The sequence below is a fragment of the Glycine max genome, chromosome 10 (assembly GCF_000004515.6).
Source record: "Glycine max cultivar Williams 82 chromosome 10, Glycine_max_v4.0, whole genome shotgun sequence".
Lineage (NCBI taxonomy): Eukaryota > Viridiplantae > Streptophyta > Magnoliopsida > Fabales > Fabaceae > Glycine > Glycine max.
In genome coordinates, this window is record NC_038246.2 from 32,508,899 (window position 1) to 32,533,171 (window position 24,273).

Consider the following 24,273-nt stretch of genomic DNA (forward strand, 5'->3'; position numbering starts at 1 on the left):
ATTTTATTATTATGAAATGGTAAGACCGGCAAAGTGTGAGCTTTGACAAATTATATATGTGGCATGCAAATTTACTTTCTGCTATGTGTGTGTGTGTGTGTGTGTGTGTGTGTGTGTGTGTGTGTGGTGTGTGTGTGTGTGTGTGTGTGTGTGTGTGTGTGTGTGTGTGTGTGTGTGTGTGTGTGTGTGTGTGTGTGTGTGTGTGTGTGTGTGTGCATTATGGTTTGGGTCCTGGGTTGTCCGACCCTCAGCCAATTGTTTGTTATGATTATTAGATGGATGAAATCATAGTCATTATGTTGTTCGATTATTTGTGTGATAAGTGATTTCTATCGCTTAAGGGGGCACAATTGGTTCTTTGAGAGTAGTACATAGGCTTGAGCCTCATCTCTCTTGCTTGTTTGTTTGAACGTACACGTTTGTTGATGTATGTGGCATGGGGGCTTTGCACACGATGCAGTGATAGAAGTAAAGAGGATTAAAGGGAGAGAGTAAGGAACCAATGGTTCTATTTTCTTCTGTGAGATTACATTGAGGAAGTGGATGATGGATAGAGATACATTTGGTTATAATGGGCAGAGAGGTTCAAAGAACCTGGTGGAATTAGCGAGTGGTGACCATCCAACATTTGGTGCACTCATTTGGCGCAAGTAACTCACAAGCCTCACTTTACTACTCCTGACGGGCTACGAGACTGTGCTTTTTGAGTCGAGAGCTTGAGGATCAGTGTACGTTGTATATGTATGTGGCGATCACTCCATACTGCCATCCACATCAATGTATAAGACCATTAAGACCTGGGAGGATTGGAGGTAAAGGTTGGGCCCTAATAGGTGACAAGTGTATTAGTGTCACGCTTAGGATCTTGAGAAAGTTGGTTGCTTAGAAAAATCACACTTAGTGGTTAATTAGGTTATATGTTTGCTTTATTAGATTATTGTATGCTTGTGGCTTTTGAGGAGCGGAGGACTCACCCATACAACCAATAACTTTTAGTTACTGACGATGCCAAGGACATTGAGGTATTTGTGGGCTTGGCATAGCTCGTAGAGAGAGTAGGCATGGTTTATGCAGTATTGCGAACTACGTGTTACACCTGTCATACCCGAGTCCACTTCATGCCAACAAAAACTTCGGATGCAGTGCTTGTTATCGTAGACCACACGTTACCTGCCATAACCCATGGGGATCTACATCTCTCTCAAAGCTCAACTATTATGAGGACTTTCATGTGTATCTTGGACTAGAAGAGCTTCGCTATGATCAGGAATTCTTGTGGACTTTAGTGGAGTATGATGGATAGGGCAACATTCTCATATATAACGTGGAGCTACTATACCCAATTGAAGTTACAAAGGATTGAGGAGACCATTCAGACATGTCATCTGAGGAGATTAAGGAATACATGAAACTTCTGTGGCAATTAAAGTTGGCATTCAAGGAGGATAATGATGACCTTTCTGAGGATACGTCTTAGATAGTTTAGTACTTCTAGCATGGTAGTGTTTTGCTCTGGTGCTAGTTTCTTTTATTGATTTTGATGTATTTTATGAAATATTTTCTCCATGGGCATGTATTTTGTTGTATCGAGGATGTAAAATTTATTTTGCTTACTTTCAAACTGTTATGGGTTGTATCCATCTTATTTCTCCTGTAACAATACTAATGTTATTTAATTATGTATGAAGACTAAGTTATTCTATATCCACGTTTATTTTAATTCAATGTAAAGGTTTATTGTTTTTTGATTGATGCATTTGTTTTTAAAAAATATAAGAGGTTTTACTAATTGTAATTAGTAGTTAAAAATTATGGCGTGTATTTCTAAAATAAATTAAATAAAAGTTTTTTTAAGTAATATTTTCAGTCTAAAATTTGAGGTGTTACAATGAAGATATTAGTTTTAATTATTTGATATTTTTGAAGTTTGAAATAATTGAAACGTACTAGAAGAGAAGGTGAATAATGTGTATATGTAAACTTAAAACCTTTTTCTCAAAGATAGTAGTTTACTTAACACAAATTTCACAAAGGACTTAGAAAACAAGATCTACAAAAGATCATCCAGCGTTGAAAATAACAATTTCATAGAAATTGAGTTTTGACAGATATTGTCCAATAGCTTAAAATAATTTTTACAAACACATCTTTATAAAAGACTAGTGCATCCAAGGTGTGTAGGAATGAACACAAGAGAAAACAAGTATAATTTGAAAATAGAGTACAAAAGCTTGATTTATACTAGTTCACTCAAAATTTTGATATACATCTAGTTCTCCTTCAAATTCTTGAAGGGTTCCACTAATCAAAATATGATTACAAAGCATGTATTTTATCTTGTCTCTCTAGGTCACTTCTAACACACCTTTAATTTTTTTCAAAGATTAAAGAACACCTTAGTATTCTTTGTCACTAATCACTCATGGCTTTCCAAACACAATTTGAATGAATACAAGTGATTCAACTTACAAAGAGAGGATATACAATTAAGCACATTACAAAGAGCCTTGCTGAGGAAATAATAACTCTCTAAGTTCTTTGTATTTGACCACCCAATGATTTCAACAGAGTTTCAACACTTAGGAAAATTTTTGAATACTTTACTATTGATTGTAGTGCCTTTATACTTTATTTATAGGCTATAGAAAAGTATCCGTTACGATTTTGAGCCTCCTCAAAAAGTTTTCATTATCACACAACTATCAGTATCGCTGACATGACAACTTAAGGTGGAGGGAGAAATGAGACTATAGTAAAGTCCTTTTCTATGCAACGAAAATCATGTCTCCATTACTTGTACAAAAAGGTTGGCAGAGAATATGCTCCTCTTTTCTGTCTCCTTGGTACACACTTGAAATTCAAATATTAGCAATTTCAAATATCAAGAGGAAAATACAAATAATTCAGAGTTTCTAGAACGGGTACCAATCTTGTTGTGTGCACAATTATTCAAACTCATAATTGGACGTTAACTAACTTAGATATAAGACTTTAGTGCAAGTTAGTTAGCTCCTTTTGGATGTTTAAACAAAACACAACATATTGGATGCTGATTTTCTCAATGGTTTGGACGCTTGTTCATATACAGCACATTGGATGTTGGTTTGTCCTTTTGATAAAATAAGTTTTGGTTCATTGGATGCTTAGAGATATGACTACAAAGCATAAAGCATATTTCATTAACAAACTTTTGATAAAATAAGTTCTAGTTCATTTGAGATGTTATGGTGGTAGGCATATTTGGCTTGTTGGAGAAAACAAATGTCGCCATCAGAAATTGCTCCCGACAACAATGAAATGTGTCTGGAAGGGGAGAGGCAGAAATATGGTGTGAGCAATCCTATGATGATCAAATTAATCTGATGGTTAAAAATAATGGTTCACTGTGGACCACCTAGGTGGTCCACCCTAGCCTTGGCCTTAATGAATAATAGAAAATTTGATAAACTATAAATTTCATCACCATTTGATAAAAACCTTTAGCAACATGGGCTATACACAATATTTAAGATTTAATTTAATACTTTATGTCTGAGAATCATTTTGCAAGAATTGTATCATAAGACATTTTCCTAGGATCTTTTTGAATCCTATGAAGAACAAATGTAAGTTTTGTGGAGTTGTCAAACAACATCAAAAGACATGCATTGCTATTACAAATCTACTTTGACTCAAAGGAAGTGATTTCTTACTGTAGTGCTCGATACGAAAACCAACCAAAGAGATTTTTCAGCATGCAAAATGATATGCCCTTAATGCAAGTACTAAATGCTCCAATGATCACAAGCTTTAGACACGAGTTCAATTGAAGATTTCTATTCGTTTAGAGACAACAAACACTTGAAGATGAAAACCTATAAATACTAGAAGCTTTGAAGAAATGAGACACGAAGCTACATGTTAACATTCAAATTGTTGCTGTAAAAAACTTTATGTATATATCATGTAAAGTTGATAGCTCCCAAAACACCTTAACGACTAAGTATTTAGTTTGTATATTTGTCTGTTAGATGATTAAGAACTAGTCAATGAAAAAACAACAACAAATACTTTTTTATTTGTATTAGAGCTAATAGTGACTTAATAGGATAAAGAATATTAACTAGTTCTTAATCATCTAATAGACAAGTATATAAATTAAGTACTTGGTCGTTTCTCTCAAGATATTAAAGAATATTGATTGTTGAAACTTTCTGATAAGCTTTGTTCTTTGTTTGTAGAGCAATGTGGTAGTAATTAATATTTGTAACTTTAAAAAATTAGTGAAATTTGATCTCCTATATTTATCTAAAATTAATTGTAAAATTAAAATTTTGATGAACGACTAAAAGTACTTTAAGTCTCTTATATATAGTTCATCAAAACATATCAATCCATCAAAATTCAATAGTATTTTTTTCACCAAAACTATGAAATTATTGAGAAATTAGATTTCATGTTTTTGGTTCTAACACTTACTAGTCTATGGTACAGTGTATTATACTTTAAACACAAACTAAATTAACTATAATTGGTTATATATTCTTTTTACTCGAACTAATCTAATAACTTTATTATCTTTTTAAGTTTTTTTAAAGAGTATTTTTTTTATTTTTTAACAGATATATATTTTAAATTTTAGTATTTAGATATTTCTTCGATTGTTTCCTTTTTCTTTTATTTTAATATTATTATTTTTGACATTATTAAATACCTCTGGTTGTGTTTACTATTAAATATTATTTAATTATGATTAAAAAAATTAAAAAAGAAAATAGAAAAACTAAACTAATTTGATTAAAATTAATCTGTTTAAATTTTATTTTTTATACATTGTTTAAATCTTATTTTACTTTATAGTCAAACTGTCTCAAGCTACCGTAAAAAATACGTAAAAAAAAACTGTCTCAAACTAGGCTTTTTGAATAAAAGGGGTAATTTTATTTTTAATTTATCAAAATGTGAGGAATTTTTAAATTAATTTTCAAATAAAAATAAGTCGTATTACTTTTCACGACTTTAAGACCATATATTTTTAGGAGACTTCTATTTTTTATTCTTTTAAATGAGGTGGTAAGAAATTACACAACTTTATTGATTTATATTATTTTTATTGTTCAACATAAAAGTCGTAGATTTCTACACACTTCAAAGTCAATATTATACACGACATAGAAGTTGTACCTTTGAACCTTTTTTATGTTAAAACAAATCCCTCACTCATTAAGAAATTAATTATATTATTTAAATCTATGAGAACTTTAACGTAAATTGAAAATGGAATGAAATCATAGAATAAATAAATATCATAAGATTCTCGTATTTTATTATACGGTTTGTACTATCCACTCATGACATATTAATAAATTATGGATATATTAAATATATAAAAAATTAATAATAAATCCAAGAAGTAATATTATTCATCTTCTATCCCCTAAAATTATGAGAGAGAAAATAATATGAAAATAAAAATGGTTACTATAGTAATTTTAAGTTTTACATGGAACTAAAATAATAAAAAAAATCTAAAAAATATAAGTAAAATTAATAATAAAAAAAAGACCTAAGACTTTGAAGTCGTGCATAGTATTAAGACTTTGAAGATGTGTAGAAATTTATGACCTTTATGTGTGGAACAATTAAAAAAATAATATAACTCAATAAACTCGTATGATTTCTTATTATTTCATTAAAAATAGAAATTAAAAAATCATTTTGATTAAAAACTAACTTGTAAACATAGATATTCTTTACTCATGAAATATTGACACGTCATTGACGCCGTTGACGCTTACGTAGAGCAACGAACCAAAAAATGCGTGGCCACAACGGCATGCCAAAACCTATTTATCGCATCAGAGAGAACAGCAGCATCACACAACATGTGAGGCCGGTAAACCAACAAGTATCATGCCCAAATGCCCTTCAAAAATTAGGTTTTCTTTTTCAGGTAGGAGAATTTCCCGTTTCAATTTCATTTTCTGGTTAATTATTTCCTTAAGAATATTGATTATAAATTAATACTGTACATGAAAAATTTTCAATTAGATAAATAAGATAAGATTGTATTATAAATCACGGCGGTAAGAATATTTTGACGATGTGTAAAAGCCACTTGTTATTATCATTTTTTTTTATAAATAATATATTATGTACTAAAAGTGTAAAATTATAATATATAAAAAAAATTGTTAATTTTAATAATAATTATTTTCAATGTCATACTAAAATGACTTCTTATAGTAAGGTTTAATAATTTATTAATTAATATATTATATTATTTGATAATTTTATCATCAATGTATTAAAACTTAATAAATGAGTTATAAATATAGAGATAAATGATAGTAATATGTATATGTACTATATTAGAAATACATTAATATTAATATTTACAACTATATTTAGTTTTCGAGATCAAAATATAAGATTTGAGTTGTTTTTTAGACTCAGTCTATAAATTTTAAGTTTAACCCAAACTTTGTGTAAATTTTACTGTAAATAAAAAGCGTGTAAATTTTAATACAAAATACAATAGAGAGAAAAATCTCAGCTGCAGTCAACAAAGAAAAATGTCACCTATATTTACATCTCAAACTCTTACCATCACAATTTTATAATGATTGACTTGTGGACAAGAAGGGGTAAAAACAATCAAGGTAGTACATGCAATGCAAGTTGAGCCAACCATTTCTTCAAAATAAATAAAGTAAAAAAGACACTTTTCGGATTTTTCGAACAATTTTTAATTTATGGTTAATTTCGAACGTTAAGTACTTATCAGTGTGTCCTCGTCCTATCTTTCATTATTATAAGACTTAAATATACTTTCTGTTTGTACAATTTAATAATTTTTTTCTTATAAATATTTTATATTCATTTTAATTCATGTAAATTATATTTATTTTATTTTTATTATTAATATTCATTAAAAATGAAATAATGACATTATTATCCTATCACGTTAATTATCATTAATTAGCAAAAACTAAAGTCAAAACAAATATAATTAATAAGAATTAAAATAAAAAATTAAACCACTTAATAATACGAATGTTATAACAGTACTCTAAAAAAATTGCAGGAACTAAGAGAATTTTTTTATGAAAAAATATTAAATTTTAAAAATGAAAAATATATTTTATAAATATAAAAAAGAATGTTCTATGGTACAAATACATTAAGCACCAAACACATACGTGTCACAATATTACTTGTCTTAAGATTAAAAAAAGTAAATAAAAATTAAAAAAATATATAAAACACTCAATTTATAAAATACTTGGTCTACTTTGCGAAAACAGTTTGGTACTATTACTAGTATTTTACTCGTGTATCCACACGAAAGTCCTTTATATTTACACATATGCATATTTTTTATTATTATCCATGTAATACTTTTGAGAATTTAATCAAATTAATTGATAATAATAATAATATATATAGCGCCTTTAACTCAATTCAATTGTCTTTTTAAGTTAGATGTAGAATCATATTTTTTATTTGAAAAGAATATATTATATATTAAGGAAGTTCGCGACAAGAATAAGAGAATTGTCAATAACTTATCCAAACCTAAAACAGTGTACACGCTAAGGTAGTAAAAGATAAGAACAAGAGGGTTGCTGATAATTGATCCAAATCAAAGACATTATACCATAACTTATATAACTTATAATCATTATATGTATGTCATTGTAAGTAAGACATGTTGACATTTTAGAAAAATAATTTTAGCAATGGCAAACCAAAAGAGATACAACGATAATAAACACAAAATGTTATAATAAGTTAAACTATTGTTGTAAAACAAAACATTAACCAAACCCAATAACTCTTAGTTAACTTTTGTCACTCTAACCACCTTTCCCATTGCAGCATCAAAGGTAAAGAGAATTTTTTCTGTCTTCTGTAGTTTGTTATATTTGTAATAACGCTTCCAACCTTTTCCAATCTTCATTGTGTTCTTGTGAAGTTGATGGATCAGACCTTTGCATTCAGTAATAACTCCACCCAAGAACTCAAGAATAACTAAATCAAATTTAGCTTGCCTTAAGAAATTCGCAACATGGAAGGGTAAATTCTGGCAAAAATGAAATATAATAACCACCAAAATTTTTGGGTATGCAAAGAATTGAAATAATTGTATTCCAAATTATAAGTGAAAATAAAATAAGCGAAATACAAAAAAATTAACCATATGAATTGGCTTCCTATTGCTTTGTACTTGGTCAAGGTTGCTTCAAATAAGAACTCTTCTTAGTTGGTTGCATCAAGTGACTCAGATTTGAGAAACTGATCACATTCTCCACCATCTTGAGGTTGAAGTCATTCATTTTTTAAAACAGTAATTAGGAACAGTGAGTGAAAAGATATACAACAAAATAAAAGATTGAACCCCAATAGTTGTTCTATTATGAAAATATAACCCAAAAAATTAATCATTGGTAGTCTCGTGTTTTGATTTCCTAACCTGCAAATTCAATTACCTAATTGAGTAAATCATTGTATTGATCAGATTCATAAAATCTTATGAGTAATTCTTTTAGTGGTAGTTCAAGATGAAAACTAAAATTAAATTTAATTAAACGAAATAGAATTGGAAGTTGCAATAGATGTTTAGAACAATTTACATTTCCAGAAGAGTGTGAAACTGATGAATTGGACAAAATATCTCCAAAATCATTCAAAACAGTATGACCATTGTCTCTTCGCCTCTAGATCGGATAACCATCTTGATCAACAATGGTTGAATTCTAGAACTTCTTAGGATAATACCTAGAACACTTTCCACCTTTCATGCATGGTGATGATTTGTTGGATGAACCACAAGGACCATGAATCATGTGAGCTTTCACTAAATTGTATAACTTAGGTTCATCTTGTTCACTTGGAATTTCAGCTGATATAATTCGGTCTATATCTACAGGAGTTGGGTATTTGGTATGTGGATGTAGGAAGATAAGCAAGTGAGCATGTGGTAACCCTCACTTTTGGAATTCAATTGTGTACATATCTGTAAACAAAGAAAAATTAAACATATTTCAGTAACTTATAATTCTATTGTTAAAAGGTCAATGGATAATTTTTAATTTGTATTGAAAAAGAAAATATGACGTACATGCAACCACTTTCCCAAAATATGTTTCTTTGTTAAGTCTGCCAAGATTTTGAATACCCTTGACACTATATTAGGTTGGTCAGGTGCTTTCAAATCCATAGACTTCAACAACCTTTCAATTTTTGGACATCATGGATTACATGTAAAGGTAACAAAAAAATTTGGAAATCCAACATGACTACATATAGCCATTCCATCAAAATAAAGTTGATCCATGTAGCGTCGACCTCCTATGAATGATGAAGGTAAAATCACTCTTTTTCCTCTGCTTGAACCTTCAGTTTGGACACCTTGCTGTGATTCGGTCAAGTTACAATATTTGTCAACTCTTAGTTTTGCTTGATTCCTTCTAATGAAATTAAGTCTCTCTGCCTCTAGTATTGTACTATTGCAGAGTTTGTGCCTTATTTGCTCGAGTTTGGATTCTAAAACACAGCCACTCCCTAGTTGTAAGTCGAATCCTTTTTTGAGAGTATATGTTGATTGGTGAAGAACATTGTGTCTGTAACCATCTTCACGATAAGGAAACAAAAGAGGGTATTGAAAACTTAAATAGCTAGTATGCAATTCATCAATTTGTTGAAGTTTTCCACTATGCGTCTCCATAATAATATCTCTCTTTAAACCTGTATCAACATCCCCAACAGTTAGGGCAACAACTTGATATATAGATGGTATGTTATATATTCTACCATCTTTATTTATGTTAGAAATTAGCACTATTTTTAGATTATGAACAAGTTCAGTTTTTAGCCTTTCCTTCGCCATTCTAAAGGACTTTGCATGTACATTGTATTCATCTAGCACGGCTGATAACTTTGACACAATTTCAGCATCTATGTTCTTTTGGTTCCTACATTAATTAAAGTATCATTAAGGCATTACTAGTATAGTATCTGACACTAAGATAATAGAATAAACTACATTAAAATTTTAATTACTATTATCAGAAGGTTTATACATATCCCATTGATTGAATCCGATTATGTATCTCATTTTCTGTATCATAAATGTAAAGTTGTGAAAACTTAGGCGTATGGCTAGGAAGAGGTAACAAACTCCCTATTCGGTGACATGATTAACCTTGTATCCTTATGGTTGGTGGTCCTGCACCATTGTTAATAGATTTATCAAGCTTAGCCCCCAGTGATGTAAATGCAAACATCATATTATAGATTCTAATATGATGTTTTATAATTTTTGCTATCATTAGCATTATTATCAAATAAAAGATGTTGGAGCAGAGGAGGTGGATCTTTCAAAAGAGGGAGTTGAACTTTGCCATCACCAAAACAAAGATAAATTTGGGGGATTGTGGTGTGCCTTGTGTTTTTGTGTTCTTCTTGATACCACATATAAGCTTGGCAATGTGTACATTGGATTACTAGATTCCCAATATCAAAATATCCTACAATGAATAAAATTGATATTAGATATTGAGACTCAAGTTAAATTGATAACTAATATACAATATACAATACCTTCTAGTAGGTCATCAACAAAAACTATTGTGGGATTGGTAAATAGGTCATCTTCCTCAGAATCAAAATTATTTTCAGAAATTAAGTCTGCATTATGAAGAAAAAAATTGTTTATAACATGGATAAACTAATCAGGTGACTAAAAGCATACCAAAGCTCTTAATTATTTTTAATATTTTACCTTGTATCTATTCCAATTGAGGAGAATATCTGATATATTCTAAATTGTTATCTGCATCAAGATCAGTGTTTTCATCTAAAAAAAATGGTATTTGTTGTACCTTCAAAAGATCGCAGTGTTGATGTTGAATAGTTCAAATTTGACAAATCTTCCACCAGATTGCAAGATTTCTCAGTGTAATCAGTAATGGAGTTAGTCACATTGGAAGCATCAAACCTTGACATTAAATTGACCCTTGTCAAGTGCATCACAATTGTGCATCGATGACTTTGAAAATAATTATAAGTGTGACTTAGTTGAGTGCACACTTGATCAATATGATTATTAATTTTAGACTGTTGGCTGATTATGTTTGGTGTTATATCACCTAGTGGTGTCCTTCTTCTAGAATGTGTCTCAACACATAACTTTTTGCTTTTTTCTCCCGTTGAAGGTTTACAAACACGTTTGTCATGTAATATAATCTTCCTTTTCAGTCGTGCTTGAGTTGCATCATTGTTCCTGGAATTGTTCTCTTTATCCATTATCCTAGACAATAAAAGTATATTAGTTCACTTGGTTTAGTTTATTTTCACATATGTTCAATCTTAATTTTGAAATGCAGGTTCTTAGTCTTATAAACAATGAAAAAGAATAAGGATATAAATCGAAAGGATGAAATAGAAACAAAGCTCAAAACTTAGTATTAAGTATATCATATGCCACTAAACTAAGCATTATAATACCACGTGACATTTTGTTAAACCTAAATTAAAATAAATATTTAAATGTTTCAAGAAGCATCAACCAAAATAAGAACAGAAAATTACCCAAAAAAATGAAACACAACAAATCAGCAAGCTAGTGTGTTTCATCATAGAAAAGAAAGAAAAGAAAAACTTTTACAGGAAAAGGATTTTTGTTGTTAAACAATATATATATATATATATATAACCAAAATGGTGTATAAACACCTAAAATCATAAGCAAGCAAAAAAATGAACATCTATACAGACCAATGACTTTTTTAGGTAAAAATAAATTTCATGTTTGAAACAAACCGGTGTGAAGTCTGAAAAAAATTATTGTGAATAAGCTTCTCGGGTCCTTCAAGCTTAATAAGATCGTGTTCAAATGAAACACATAAATGCAACCTAGTGAAGCCTTATACCAAAAAAGGAACAATATACAAAAACTGAAACTAAAAAATTAAACAAAAAAAGACCTTGATTCTATTATAAACATTTTGTCAAACACCTCATAAGCAAAACAAATTTCAACAATTAAAATAAGCAAAAGAAGAACTAATTTTAGGTAAAAATAAATTTCATGTTTGAAACAAACCAATATGAAGTCTGAAAGAAACTATTGTGAAGAAGCTTCTCGAGTCCTTCAAGCTTAATAAGATCATGTTCAAACGAAACACATAAATGCAACCTAGTCAAGCCTTATACTAAAAAAAGGAACAATATACAAAAATCGAAACTAAAAAATTAAATCAAAAAAGACCTTGATTCTATTAGAAACATTTTGTCAAACACTTCATAAGCAAAACAAATTTCAACAATTAAAGTAAGTAAAAGCAAGACTAAAAACACCAGAAAAATATGAAACATATATCAAATAAAAATCTCATAACGAAGGTGGTAGCGCAACGGCGGAGTGGGATCGACGAAGAGGGGGGAGGAGATGGTTTTGGTTGGAGATAATGCATTACGACGATAGTGGTGCAACAATGCTATTTGTTGGTGGTCGAAAGTTGGTCACGGTGGAGAGTTGGTGGTTATGATAATGCAATGACTTTTAAGGGAGGTTGTGGTGGGGGGTGATGTTGGTAGAGAATTTTGAATTTTAAATTGAACACAAAAAGGATGTAGAAGAAGCTGAAAAGACTTAAAAAACTCAAAAATTTAACATTTGTCGGCCAACCAAAAGAGGATAGAATTGAAAATTAAAATAAAAAATTAATAAGAATTAAAATAAAAATTAAACTACTTAATAATACGAATGTTATAACAGTACTCTACAAAAATGGTAGGAACTAAGAGAATTTTTTTATGAAAAAAATATTAAATTATAAAAACGAAAAATATATTTTACAAATATTAAAGAGTTTTTTATGTTACAAATAACATTCAACACGAAACACATAAGTGTCACGATATTACTTGTCTTAAGATAAAAATTAAATAAAAGTTAAAACAAATATAAAACGCTCAATTTATAAAATACCCTGTCTAGTGTCTACTTTGCGAAAACAGTTTCGTACTATTAAAGGCATCGCTATTTTTTTCTAAGGCAATTAATTATTTCAATTTAAAGCCAACCAAAAAATTTCCCATCGTTCAAAAATTGAAGAAATTCTCACACCTGAGTTACATGGCTCACGTTTAAACAATAAAGAATTCATTTTTTTTTTCTTTCAAAAAATAGCTCTCCACCTTGGTCCTTGGCTCCTTCTGCGCACACTAAGCACTTCATTGAGTTCATTTTACTGTTCGTATTCGTACCAAAATCACAACCACCACTACGAGTTTCTCTCTCTAGAACCGCCGAAGCGAAGAAGAGAGAAGAGAGAAGAGAGAAGAGAATCACGGTTGGCTCCGCCATGGACGCGGCATCGCAGCTCGTCTCCTGCGGAATCGATCCCTTCCCTCGCGCCACCTCTCCTTCCCCGCGCCACCGCCGCAAAAGCAACCTTCTCAACCTCCGCCAACGCTCCAGCCGCGTCTTCGCCGTATCCGCCGAGCCGAAACCCGCGCCGCCGAAGACCGCTGTCAACGGAGCAAATTCGAGGCCGCCTCCGACAAGAGCTGTCAACGGCGTCTCCACGGTAGCTTCTTCTTCCGATTCCGGTTTCGTTGCGCGGAATTGATTCAAATTCAACTGGTTATTGTTTAATTGAAGAAAACATAGTTAAATCTCGCGTGGTGTTGTTGTTCTTTGTGGTGATTTGCAGAGAATTGGAGATGTTTCGAAGGAGATTAAGAGAGTGAGGGCGCAAATGGAAGAGGACGAACAGTTAGCGACGCTCATGAGAGGTCTTCGAGGCCAGAATTTGAGGGATTCGCTATTCGCTGAGGACGATGTTGAACTTCGTCTCGTTGAGGTGTTGAAATTGGAATTTTCGAGAATGAATATTTTTTTCCTGACATTTCTGTGAATTTCATGACATATTTTCATTGCACGTGGATATTATCTATGATTTTAATTTAATAATAATGCGTTGTCACTTAAGATTCTTAAGATAGTTATTATTATTAAGGTAAACAACTTGTAAATGATTATATTGTTAAAAATCTTTTGCAATGCCACAACACTCTTTAACTTATTATCCATGAATAATATTTAATATATATTTTTAATTTAAAAAATATGATGTTTTCTTTTCTTTTCTTGTATTTTTTTTTTATTTTAGTTTTTGCATATAATAAGAATGATATTATTTTAGTTCTTTACCTTAGATTAAAACCACTTAATTTTACAATTTTGTAGAAATGAATGAGTTTTTTTTAATAAAAACTAAAATAAAAGAAAATTGCTTAATATTTGAACTTGTTTTGCACGAAAAGTGGCAGAAATCATTGATATGCTATTATTTCTGTCAACTAAATTTTTAACCAATAAGAATTAAACTTGTTTGGACGTCATTTTTGATGAGGAGTTTAACAGAGTTTGGTGTTTTGTAATGTAATGGTGTAGGTAGATGAGAGTAGTGAGTTTTTACCTTTGGTGTATGATCCTGCCAGCATTTCTGCGTATTGGGGAAAACGTCCACGCTCCGTTGCAACTCGCATTGTTCAGTTGTTATCCGTTGCAGGAGGTTTTCTATCTCGTATTGCCTGGGATGTGATTAACAAGAAGGTTAAAGAGGTAATTCTCCAATGTCTTAAGGGACTAAAATGGCTTACCTGCATTCTTAAGATGGTGGTTGATGTTGCCTTTTTTTTTTTCCTTTGCCTGAATTATGATTGTTGTGTTTTGTCAGTTCCTCTGTTTTGGAGAGACTTCTTATATGTTAAAAAAATCATAATATAGGTTTTTAGAGATTTTTTCTCCTGTGGAATTTACTATTTTCATCTTCTAAGAAAGCATTAAAATATATTTTTTTGAAGAATTTTCATAATGACTATAAATTCTTTAAACATATTTTTTTATTTAAAGTAATTTGTTTTTTATTTTTAAAAATACTAACAAACTAGCCCTAAATCAAGCACACTTCTGAATTAGTTATTATTTTTTGACAGAAAGAGAAGTTTTATTATAAGAAATCCTCCAAAGTAAAGGATCTAAAAACAAGAAACGGACAAGAAAAAAAAAGTGTTAATATACTAAGAAATTATCTAGTTTTTGAATAGTGACGGATGGGCTCTGACAAAAGTATTTTTTATTCTGTATACAATAACCATAAATATGCAGTAACAACATTGAAAGCCTTTTTCTACTAGGTGGATTGGTGGAATGGATCAAACAATGCTATAATGTATTATCATAAATCATGTGATTCATGACTAATGACTTTGCATACAGTAAATATATAAATCAACTATATTACAATACTATTAATGAATTATGTAAGTATTATTGTAAATTTTTGTTATATATCTAAATAATGAATAAATAGGGCTGTATACAGAAGTGTTCTAGTTCTGTACTGAAGAGCTTATGGCTTGAGCTTTTGTTATGTATGGACTATAGATAAATATTTAAGCTTCTCTGAAAATAGTAACAGTTTCTTTATATTTCATAGTCTTTGTTCAAAAATGCAAATTTTGAGATTACATTTTGGTTATTCTTTTGTCCTCTTTCCATAACCAGAATGAAGTTGCTAGGGCTATTGAGTTACGTGAAATTGTGACATCTTTGGGTCCAGCATACATAAAACTTGGGCAAGCATTGAGCATTCGACCTGATATACTGTCACCTGTAGCAATGACGGAGCTGCAGAAGCTTTGTGATAAAGTAAGCTTGTTGCTCCTTAACCTTTATTTTTCTCTTCTCCACATCATTGTTTCTATTTTAAAATAAATATAAATTGCCATACATAGCTATGTTGGCAGAATAGTGATTCAGAGAACTTTTTAACAATTTGATTTGTTAGACAAATGTGATTTATTTCTACAGTCAATTTGAGCAGCTTAAAAGCAAAATACCTATTCTTCATTTCAGAAAAATGAAACATAGTTGGACTGGTAGCATATTCAATATTTATGTTCTAATTTCTCAAACAACTTACCATATTACTTCTGTTAGCTTATTTAATTAGGTAGAACCAAGATCACTAAATATAAGAATTATTGTCTAAGTACTGTACATAGTGAAAAATATTAGTGATCACACAATTACATTTTGTTGTTATTCCTTTTGCTGAGATTCCTTTGTTCTTGATGGGGGTGTGGGGGGGATACCATAAAATGCGAAGGTTCCTTCATTTGCAGATGATGTGGCTATGGCTCTAATTGAGGAGGAGCTTGGTCAGCCATGGCAAAACATCTATTCTGAACTATCATCTTCTCCCATTGCAGCTGGTAGCTCTCCAGACAACCAGTTAGATATATTACTTTCTTAGTAGAAAAGTACAGTCTCTCAGAGCTGATTTTTTATGTTAATTAATCAACATGTATTTATCTTTTTGTGAAACCTATGCAGCATCTCTTGGACAGGTATATAAGGGTCGCCTAATAGAAAATGGGGATTTGGTGGCTGTTAAAGTGCAAAGACCTTTTGTTCTTGAGACAGTTACAATTGATTTATTCATTATTAGGAACCTGGGTTTGGCTCTTCGGAAGTTTCCTCAGGCAAGTTAAATTCTTGTGAGCAGAGACTTAAAGTAATATCTGATTATCTGTTTATTTGTTTCATAAAAATGACACTTGGTAGCAGAAAATTGGTGATACTAAATTAATTCATCATTACAAATGTCTGTTTCTCAACAAACAAATTTTTACCTAACATTTTGCAGGTCTCCATTGATGTGGTTGGGTTGGTTGATGAGTGGGCTGCTCGATTTTTTGAGGAGTTAGACTATGTAAATGAAGGTGAAAATGGAAACCGTTTTGCTGAAATGATGAGGAAAGACCTACCACAGGCAAGTCTGTTAATTTTTAATTTGTTTTCTTTTTTTACCACTTTTAAATTTTAATCACGTATAAGTCATGCTTGTTTTATTTCAACCTCAATATATGGTGAATCAGATGGTGGTAGTGGTAGGAGATGCAACCATTCTCTTTGCTAGGCTTGTACATTACAACAAACATCTTAATTCACTGGATCATCTTCCTTACTATAACCTGCTGCCGTCCAAGGGAAATTCCACATAATTATTTGACATCCCCTAGCTACTCCTACTTTCGCTCAGAAAAAGGGAGAATAAAGATATGTAATCTAGATGGATGACCTTTAATACGATTAATTTGACTTAATGACCAAATGAGGCCTCGATATCTACTAATGGCCAAGGCACTGGTTGTATATGCTTAATGACTATGTTCAAACTGAGAATGTTAACGCTATATTTTCTGGCCATTAAGTTACAAAATTATTGTACCTAATAGATGTTCAGCTCATAAACAATTGTTAACATGTTACATCTTTTCACCACCAATAATCAGTATATGGCTAACTCTAAATAGTGTATGATGACATTTGAAGAAACAACTTAATTAAAAATTGTCAGGACAACATGCTTGTCAAAACTTTGTTTATTATCTCTTAGAATTGTTCCTATAACAGTGTTATTTACTATGTAATGTTGTGTGTCAATGTAGACCACACCTCGTGCTATTTAAAATATGGAAAAGGGAATCAATATTGATTACAAGATCAATCAATTACTGATTAATAAGGAAACTAAATAATGAGTAATAAGGGAAATAATCCCATACTAAACTGTTGTAATTAAAACATATTAAAACATATATTTCACAATTCCCAAATAATAAGAGTGGTCACAAAGAGAATTTTCTTGCTTCTTCTGACAGTTTTAGTTTCAGGTTGTCATACCAAGAACCTACCATAAATATACATCAAGGAGGGTTCTTACGACAGAATGGATTGACGGAGAGAAGCTGTCACAGAGCACAGAAAATGATGTTGGAGAACTGGTTAATGTTGGAGTCATCTGCTATCTAAAACAGGTAATTTTGGTGCTTTTAGTTTGCATTAGGCATTAGAATCACTGAGCTTTCAGCTAACATTTTTTTAAATGCAGTCATTGTGTATCATCCATCTTTTATATCTGAGTGTTTTTCCTTACAATAGGTCGTTTACTAAAATTTCTACACATTTAGTTGACCATTGTATAGTTTAATGGGATGGAATACCTAAACTTTGGTCCATGTATATATCACTATATCGTATAGATTATGTTTGCAAGCTTGGCAGACAGTATTGTATTCCAAAAAAATATTGATATATAATAAGTAAATTCTGGATAAACTATTCTATTTTTTGTATTGATTTATTTTCATTTTATTTCAGCTTCTTGATACTGGATTTTTTCATGCTGATCCACACCCGGGGAATTTGATCCGCACTCCTGATGGAAAACTTGCAATACTTGACTTTGGTAAAAATCATTTTTGTTATAGTTGGTAGTGAAATATTGTATATTTGTAGAGTACTTTTTTCTCGTGATTAGGAGAGACAAATGCAGCTTCTTGTTCTTTAAATGTTAGGTTTACTGTCCTAAGTCTGATAATATTTGTCAGCAAATGAGTTTTTCTAAGAAACTATATATTTTCTTCATATATCAATATATAGTTATGAGTATATGTTTATAGCACCTTTTATCTTCATGGTTCTCTTAATTTTCTATTTCTTATCCTGAAATGAAAATATCCACTCTCTGTTCTTTCTATATATGAAAAAGGAAATACCCATTCCTGACCAGACAAAGAATGCAAAAAGTATCTGGTTGAAATGGTTAAACCATTAGTTAGATAAGATTTAGAATAATATTAAAAAAAATTACATGAGATTAAATCTTTAAAGATTCTTGGTACGGGATAAAGCATGATATCTTATTTATTGATAATATATATTAAATTATAAATATATTATAATTCTAGTAAAATTAATGTGTAAATATATGTTAATATCTGTCAGATTTTGTTTGTGGCTTATCTTTAAACTATTAGACAAGTGTGCTTTATTTGCAACTGTGCCTGGGTATTGTTCTTCAGAGTGGTTCTGTTGACATGAACAACTATATTTCTTAGTTTAAATACTTCCGTTCCAAGATCATCCTAATCATTGTGATAAATGATGGAAGTTTTATGTTGCAACCAGGGCTTGTTACAAAACTGACTGATGATCAAAAGTATGGAATGATCGAAGCAATTGCTCATCTCATCCATCGGGATTATCCAGCCATAGTAAAAGACTTTGTTAAACTTGGTTTCATTCCAGATGGTGTCAATTTGGAGCCTATCTTGCCAGTTCTTGCCAAGGTTTTTGATCAGGCCTTAGAAGGTGGAGGGGCAAAAAACATCAATTTTCAGGAGCTGGCATCGGATTTAGCTCAAATTACCTTTGATTATCCTTTTAGGATACCCCCATACTTTGCCCTTATAATTAGAGCCATTGGGGTTCTGGAAGGGATAGCTTTAGTAGGAAATTCTGAATTTGCCATTGTTGATGAGGCCTATCCTTATATTGCGCAGGTATAATGGTGTGTGGATGTTTTGGTTGCTTGTTTCATTCTTTAAATATTGGCTTATATTATTTACCAATGGATTTCTGTATAATTAATCACTGAATTTGCTTGAAAATTTGAGTTGTACTAGGCACAGATAAGATTATCCATTGGTTTTGATTTCAATGAACATAATCATTAACTTCCCAAAAGGGATAATTAGCAAGATTTTATTGGGTTATCATAGTTAAGATTGTATCATTCAATGGAAAAAAGAATGAAGCCAATGGCATGTGGATTGGATGGAAAATTTTCTGTTTAGTGTCTGGAAATAAAGGGTGAACATTGTTTAAATTTGAAATGTTCCTGGTTTAGAAGAAGGCATTTGAGGTAGGAATAACAATTTTGTACAGAATGTATGAGAGGAAAAACAACTTTTGAATTTTGAACTCAATAAATCTCTGACTTTCAGTTTTGTGAAATATGGCAAACTCTTCATTGAAATTTTCTACAACTATGATTCTTGACTAACTTTATATTGTTTCCACTTGACACGAGAATGGATTTTGACAGTCTGGTTAGTTGCTTTGAACACTGAACCACTGATTTTGCCTGACCACACTTGTAACTGGCTTCTGCTATTATATGACACTCTTTTGATTCTTCTGAGTAATCTGAATTGATATTTATTCATCACGTTCTCTTATAGAGGCTCCTCACGGATGAATCTCCTCGGCTAAGGGATGCTCTACGTTACACTATATATGGTAAATCTGGAGTTTTTGATGCTGAAAGATTTATTGATGTCATGCAAGCCTTTGAAAATTTTATTACTGCTGCCAAAAGTGGTGGTGGAGAGGATATGAATGGCAATATGGCAGAGCTTGGGATTCTTACTACTAGTCAGTCAGAATATTTGTTGTCAGGATTCCAATCTGTTATGCCTCAATCACCGCAGCCAGTGCAAACAAGAGCAGCTTTAGCATTTTTGTTGTCCGATAGGGGGAATTTTTTCCGAGAATTTCTTTTGGATGAGGTACTTTCTAGAAGCATTAGAGAAACTTTTATATTGTTATTGTTAGAATATATGGAAATATCCAAAAATGTCTTATGATATCATAGATTATCCTCTAAGAATAGTTACCATATTTCTTTATCTTATCACAATTTGTTTCTATAATTAGTTAGAATTATGATTGGTATAAACAAGGGTTAGTGCTCTAGGTTTTATAAACACAAAGTGCATCGTCACATTGTAATACATTTTATTTAATCTATAACTATTAATAAAAGCAATTACCCCTTTTGGTGTACACATTTCTTATTCCTAAATTATCCTTCAATATATATCACTGTTTTTATTTCTTTCATAAACCTTCAAAATGTAACTGCTGTCACTTTCCCTAAAAAAAACTGCTACCACTACTTTTTCAACTTTTTTTTTTTAAATAAAGATAGAGGCATGAAGTGTCTCGCTTTCAACTAGTAACAATAATAACAATTCTGTCTTTTTCATTCTACTTCATCTCTTTTCCTCCCTCTATATCTAAAATCACATATTTTCAACTGGTAATTGTTAATGTTTCTAAATACATCTTCCTATCTTGCTTACTTTGAATCTTTCTAAATACAAAGAAATTTAGTAGGTGTGCAAGTATGAATCTAAGATTTATAATTCAGCCTTTCAATATGTTTATCTAATAACTATATGTAAGAAAGAGATGAATGAGTTGATTCTTATTATCCTACTTGAAGGATATGCCTATCAAGAGCAAAGGCATTCATTTATCCTAATAGGTGTTCTCTGTTCTCTATCTTTATTTCAATAATTGGTAAAAGTGAGTATGGCTCCCCTTTGACACTGGTGGTGATCAGTCTGGGTGGATTGAATCCAACTGTTTGTTCAAATAATTCTTTACGTTCAATTCACTCACTGTTTTATGCTATTTTACTATGCGTATTTTCAATTGAATTGAACTCAGCAACTCCCCATTAGTGAAGTATTTTTTTATTGTTTTTTTATCTTCTTGTATTTGTATCTCTCCTTTTTCTTGATACGTAGTAAATTCTTTTGTTTTGCCAAAAACACAAAAGAAATCATATTAATATGAAATGTGTTTCAGTAGTTATTGTCAATAGTGAGATTTCATAAATTGATGGAGAATAGTGTTATTACAACTTTCTCTTCAACTATTGCGTATTATGTTTCATATCATGTCTTACATTCGATTACTCAAGGTATTTGATACTTTTTAGTTTTTAATTCATAAGATGTTGTATTATTGAAAGCTTTATGTGCAAAATAGTGGTGTTGGTATAAATGCATACATGTAGTACTTACAACCATATCAATTTAAAATTTCTTGGCTGATCTGGTGACAATTTTAGCCCTAGTATGTTTCATAGTGTGTACTATAGTCTTATTGTCATAAGGAAACGAATTGAAAATAAATGAAACAAGAAAACTTGGGGGATTATTTTTGTTCTTGATTCCTGATAGGTTCTTCAACAAGTGGCTACATCATACACCTACATGGATTCAGTGGTTCTTGGAAAAAAGAAAAACACTAGAATACATTAAATATGTAAATATTTTTAAGATATTTAATTGGATTATGTAAATTTTATAGTGAAATCTAAGTATGGCTGTTGCAAATATGTTTCATAGTATGTACTATAGTATTCCTCGCTTCTGTTCAATTGTGGAGTTTGTGGTTTCTAAATATTTGACCAACATTATTGCTGGTGGAATGCAGATTGTTAAGGGCATTGATGCAGTAACAAGGGAACAACTGGTAAGAACAATGTCCTTACTAGGAGTTCAGAATGCAACCCCTGTTTTCAGTATGGTACCTACTGTGGGACCCTTTAAGCCTGCGGCTCTTATACCCACCATAACTGAAGAAGATGAAGTTATATTGAACAATGTCCGGATGGTGGTGGAGTTCTTGACCGCAGGAAGTTCCCTATCAAGAACATCTGATCAGGTAATGAAGAATTCACTGCTGAAAGTAATGATTTTTATCTTTGTACTCTTTGTAGTGGTTCTTTTCAACAAGAGAAATATCAACAACACCCCTTTTAACATACTCTTTCAGATACACTCTTTATTGCTGAGCAAAAAAAAAAGATACACTCTTTATTACAGGTCAAAATTTATTGAAAATCACAAATTTCTGAGTTTTACTGCTTGTTTAATGAGCTTCTTACTCATAATTGTGTAGTTTTCAATAAATTTTAATCAATAATAAAAAGGATTAGAAAGAATATGTTAAATGTAAGTTGCTTCTTTTTTTTTTGTAAGCTAAAAAGGTTAGACATACTTATTTATCCATCTATTTGTTTGTGGGTGGCCATAGGCGCTGAATATTCCTCAGATTATCCAAGAGCTTCTCCCAGTGTTACCAGGCATCTCTGTTAAAGTGCTTCCTGAGGTTGTTAGCAGATTATCTTCTCGGGTTTTAGCCCGATTAATTCGTGACACATTTTTGTAAGAGAAATCATCCTACTTTACTGCCTTAGGCCACACAATTGTTACACGTGTATTATATATTTAAACTAATCGGTAACCCGTGCGTACGCACGGGTCTTTGTCTAAATGATTTTCGATGGAAGAATAAAAAAAAAGATTGTAAAAAGATAAAAGAACTAACATTCATATTAAATAGTTCTAAATAGTAGAGTTGATAAATTGTCAAATTGTTTGAGTCACTTGATTAACCAAATTTCAAAGGTTGATGTTCATGTGAATTTGAAATCCGTGCATACGTATGAGTCACTTGATTAAGGGACTTCAAAGGTTGATGTTTATGCGAATTTAAAACCTGTGTATACGCATGGATCACTTGATTAAGGAAACTTGATGTCCATGCAAAACAATTGTTTCAGATCACAAAATTAACAAATTATATTAAGATGAATTTCATAAGGCTTAAACATAATAAACAAAATAAATGTTTAAAACTAAAAGGGTTAAAAAGTAAAAAAAAGAAAGTGTAATTAAATTGAGAATTGAAATTTCAAATAAGTAAAATAGTTTTTTTATAAATATATGATAACATGTCAATTATAATATAAATTACTTCATATTTACATTTGTCAGGTCACTTAACAATTGTTAATTTACACTTAAATACTTGAATTTGAAGCACCTTAATGGTGACCACACTATTTCCTCTAATTATATGCAATAATAGAGAAAAATTAACAATTTCAAATCCATGTTCATGTTCTATTAACTGACAAAGCAATGAACGAAAAAGAAAAACAAAATGGAAGAAGGAAATACCTGAAGGTGAGTGTGTGGTGGCAGAGAAAGAGAAATGCGAATCCTAAAGAAGAAGAGATAAATGTGGCGGTGGAGGCTAAGATATATCCTAAAGGAATGACGACGAGATAGATGAGAAGAGAGTCATATCAAGAACACAACATGCAACGTTTCTAGAATCCTCAAGTTACTTTGTAAGCTTTTTTTAATTGTAATATAGGCTTAAAATTAAATTCAAAAGTAAATTATGAAGAAAGTTAATATTTATAATTAACTAATTGTTCAAAGTACATCATTCAAAAACATTTCTCAAAAATTGTAAATTACAAAAGGTAATTTAATCAGTGTCATTGTCATCCCAATCTTTTTGTCTTCTAATTACCAATTTATTTTCTTCCCTAATCTTTTTTATTTATTCTCTGATTAGAAAATAAAGCAAGAAACTATAGAAGAATAGAGCCTACATAATAATAATAATAATAATAATAATAATAATGTTTTTTTAGCAGAGCTTTCTTGCCCAATTTCTTTTTGTTGGCTCTTTCTCTCTCTAGGAATTACTGCTACCTCTTTCAAAATCAAAGAATTAAATAAATAATAAAAATAATTTTAACATTTATAATATAA

General features: G+C 30.8%; 1 protein-coding gene across 1 annotated transcript; it reads left to right on the forward strand.

Moving 5' to 3' along the window:
• The first annotated feature begins 13,049 nt into the window (after nucleotides 1-13,049).
• LOC100779687 (uncharacterized protein sll0005) lies at nucleotides 13,050-22,978 on the forward strand. Its single transcript, XM_003535907.5, has 13 exons — nucleotides 13,050-13,577; nucleotides 13,704-13,853; nucleotides 14,447-14,617; nucleotides 15,563-15,706; nucleotides 16,167-16,272; nucleotides 16,394-16,542; nucleotides 16,707-16,832; nucleotides 17,737-17,880; nucleotides 18,224-18,311; nucleotides 19,034-19,407; nucleotides 20,089-20,415; nucleotides 22,136-22,366; nucleotides 22,739-22,978. The coding sequence occupies exons 1-13, from the start codon at nucleotides 13,353-13,355 to the stop codon at nucleotides 22,871-22,873; spliced, it is 2,370 nt and encodes a 789-aa protein (XP_003535955.1). The 5' UTR covers nucleotides 13,050-13,352; the 3' UTR covers nucleotides 22,874-22,978.
• Nucleotides 22,979-24,273: the final 1,295 nt, after the last annotated feature.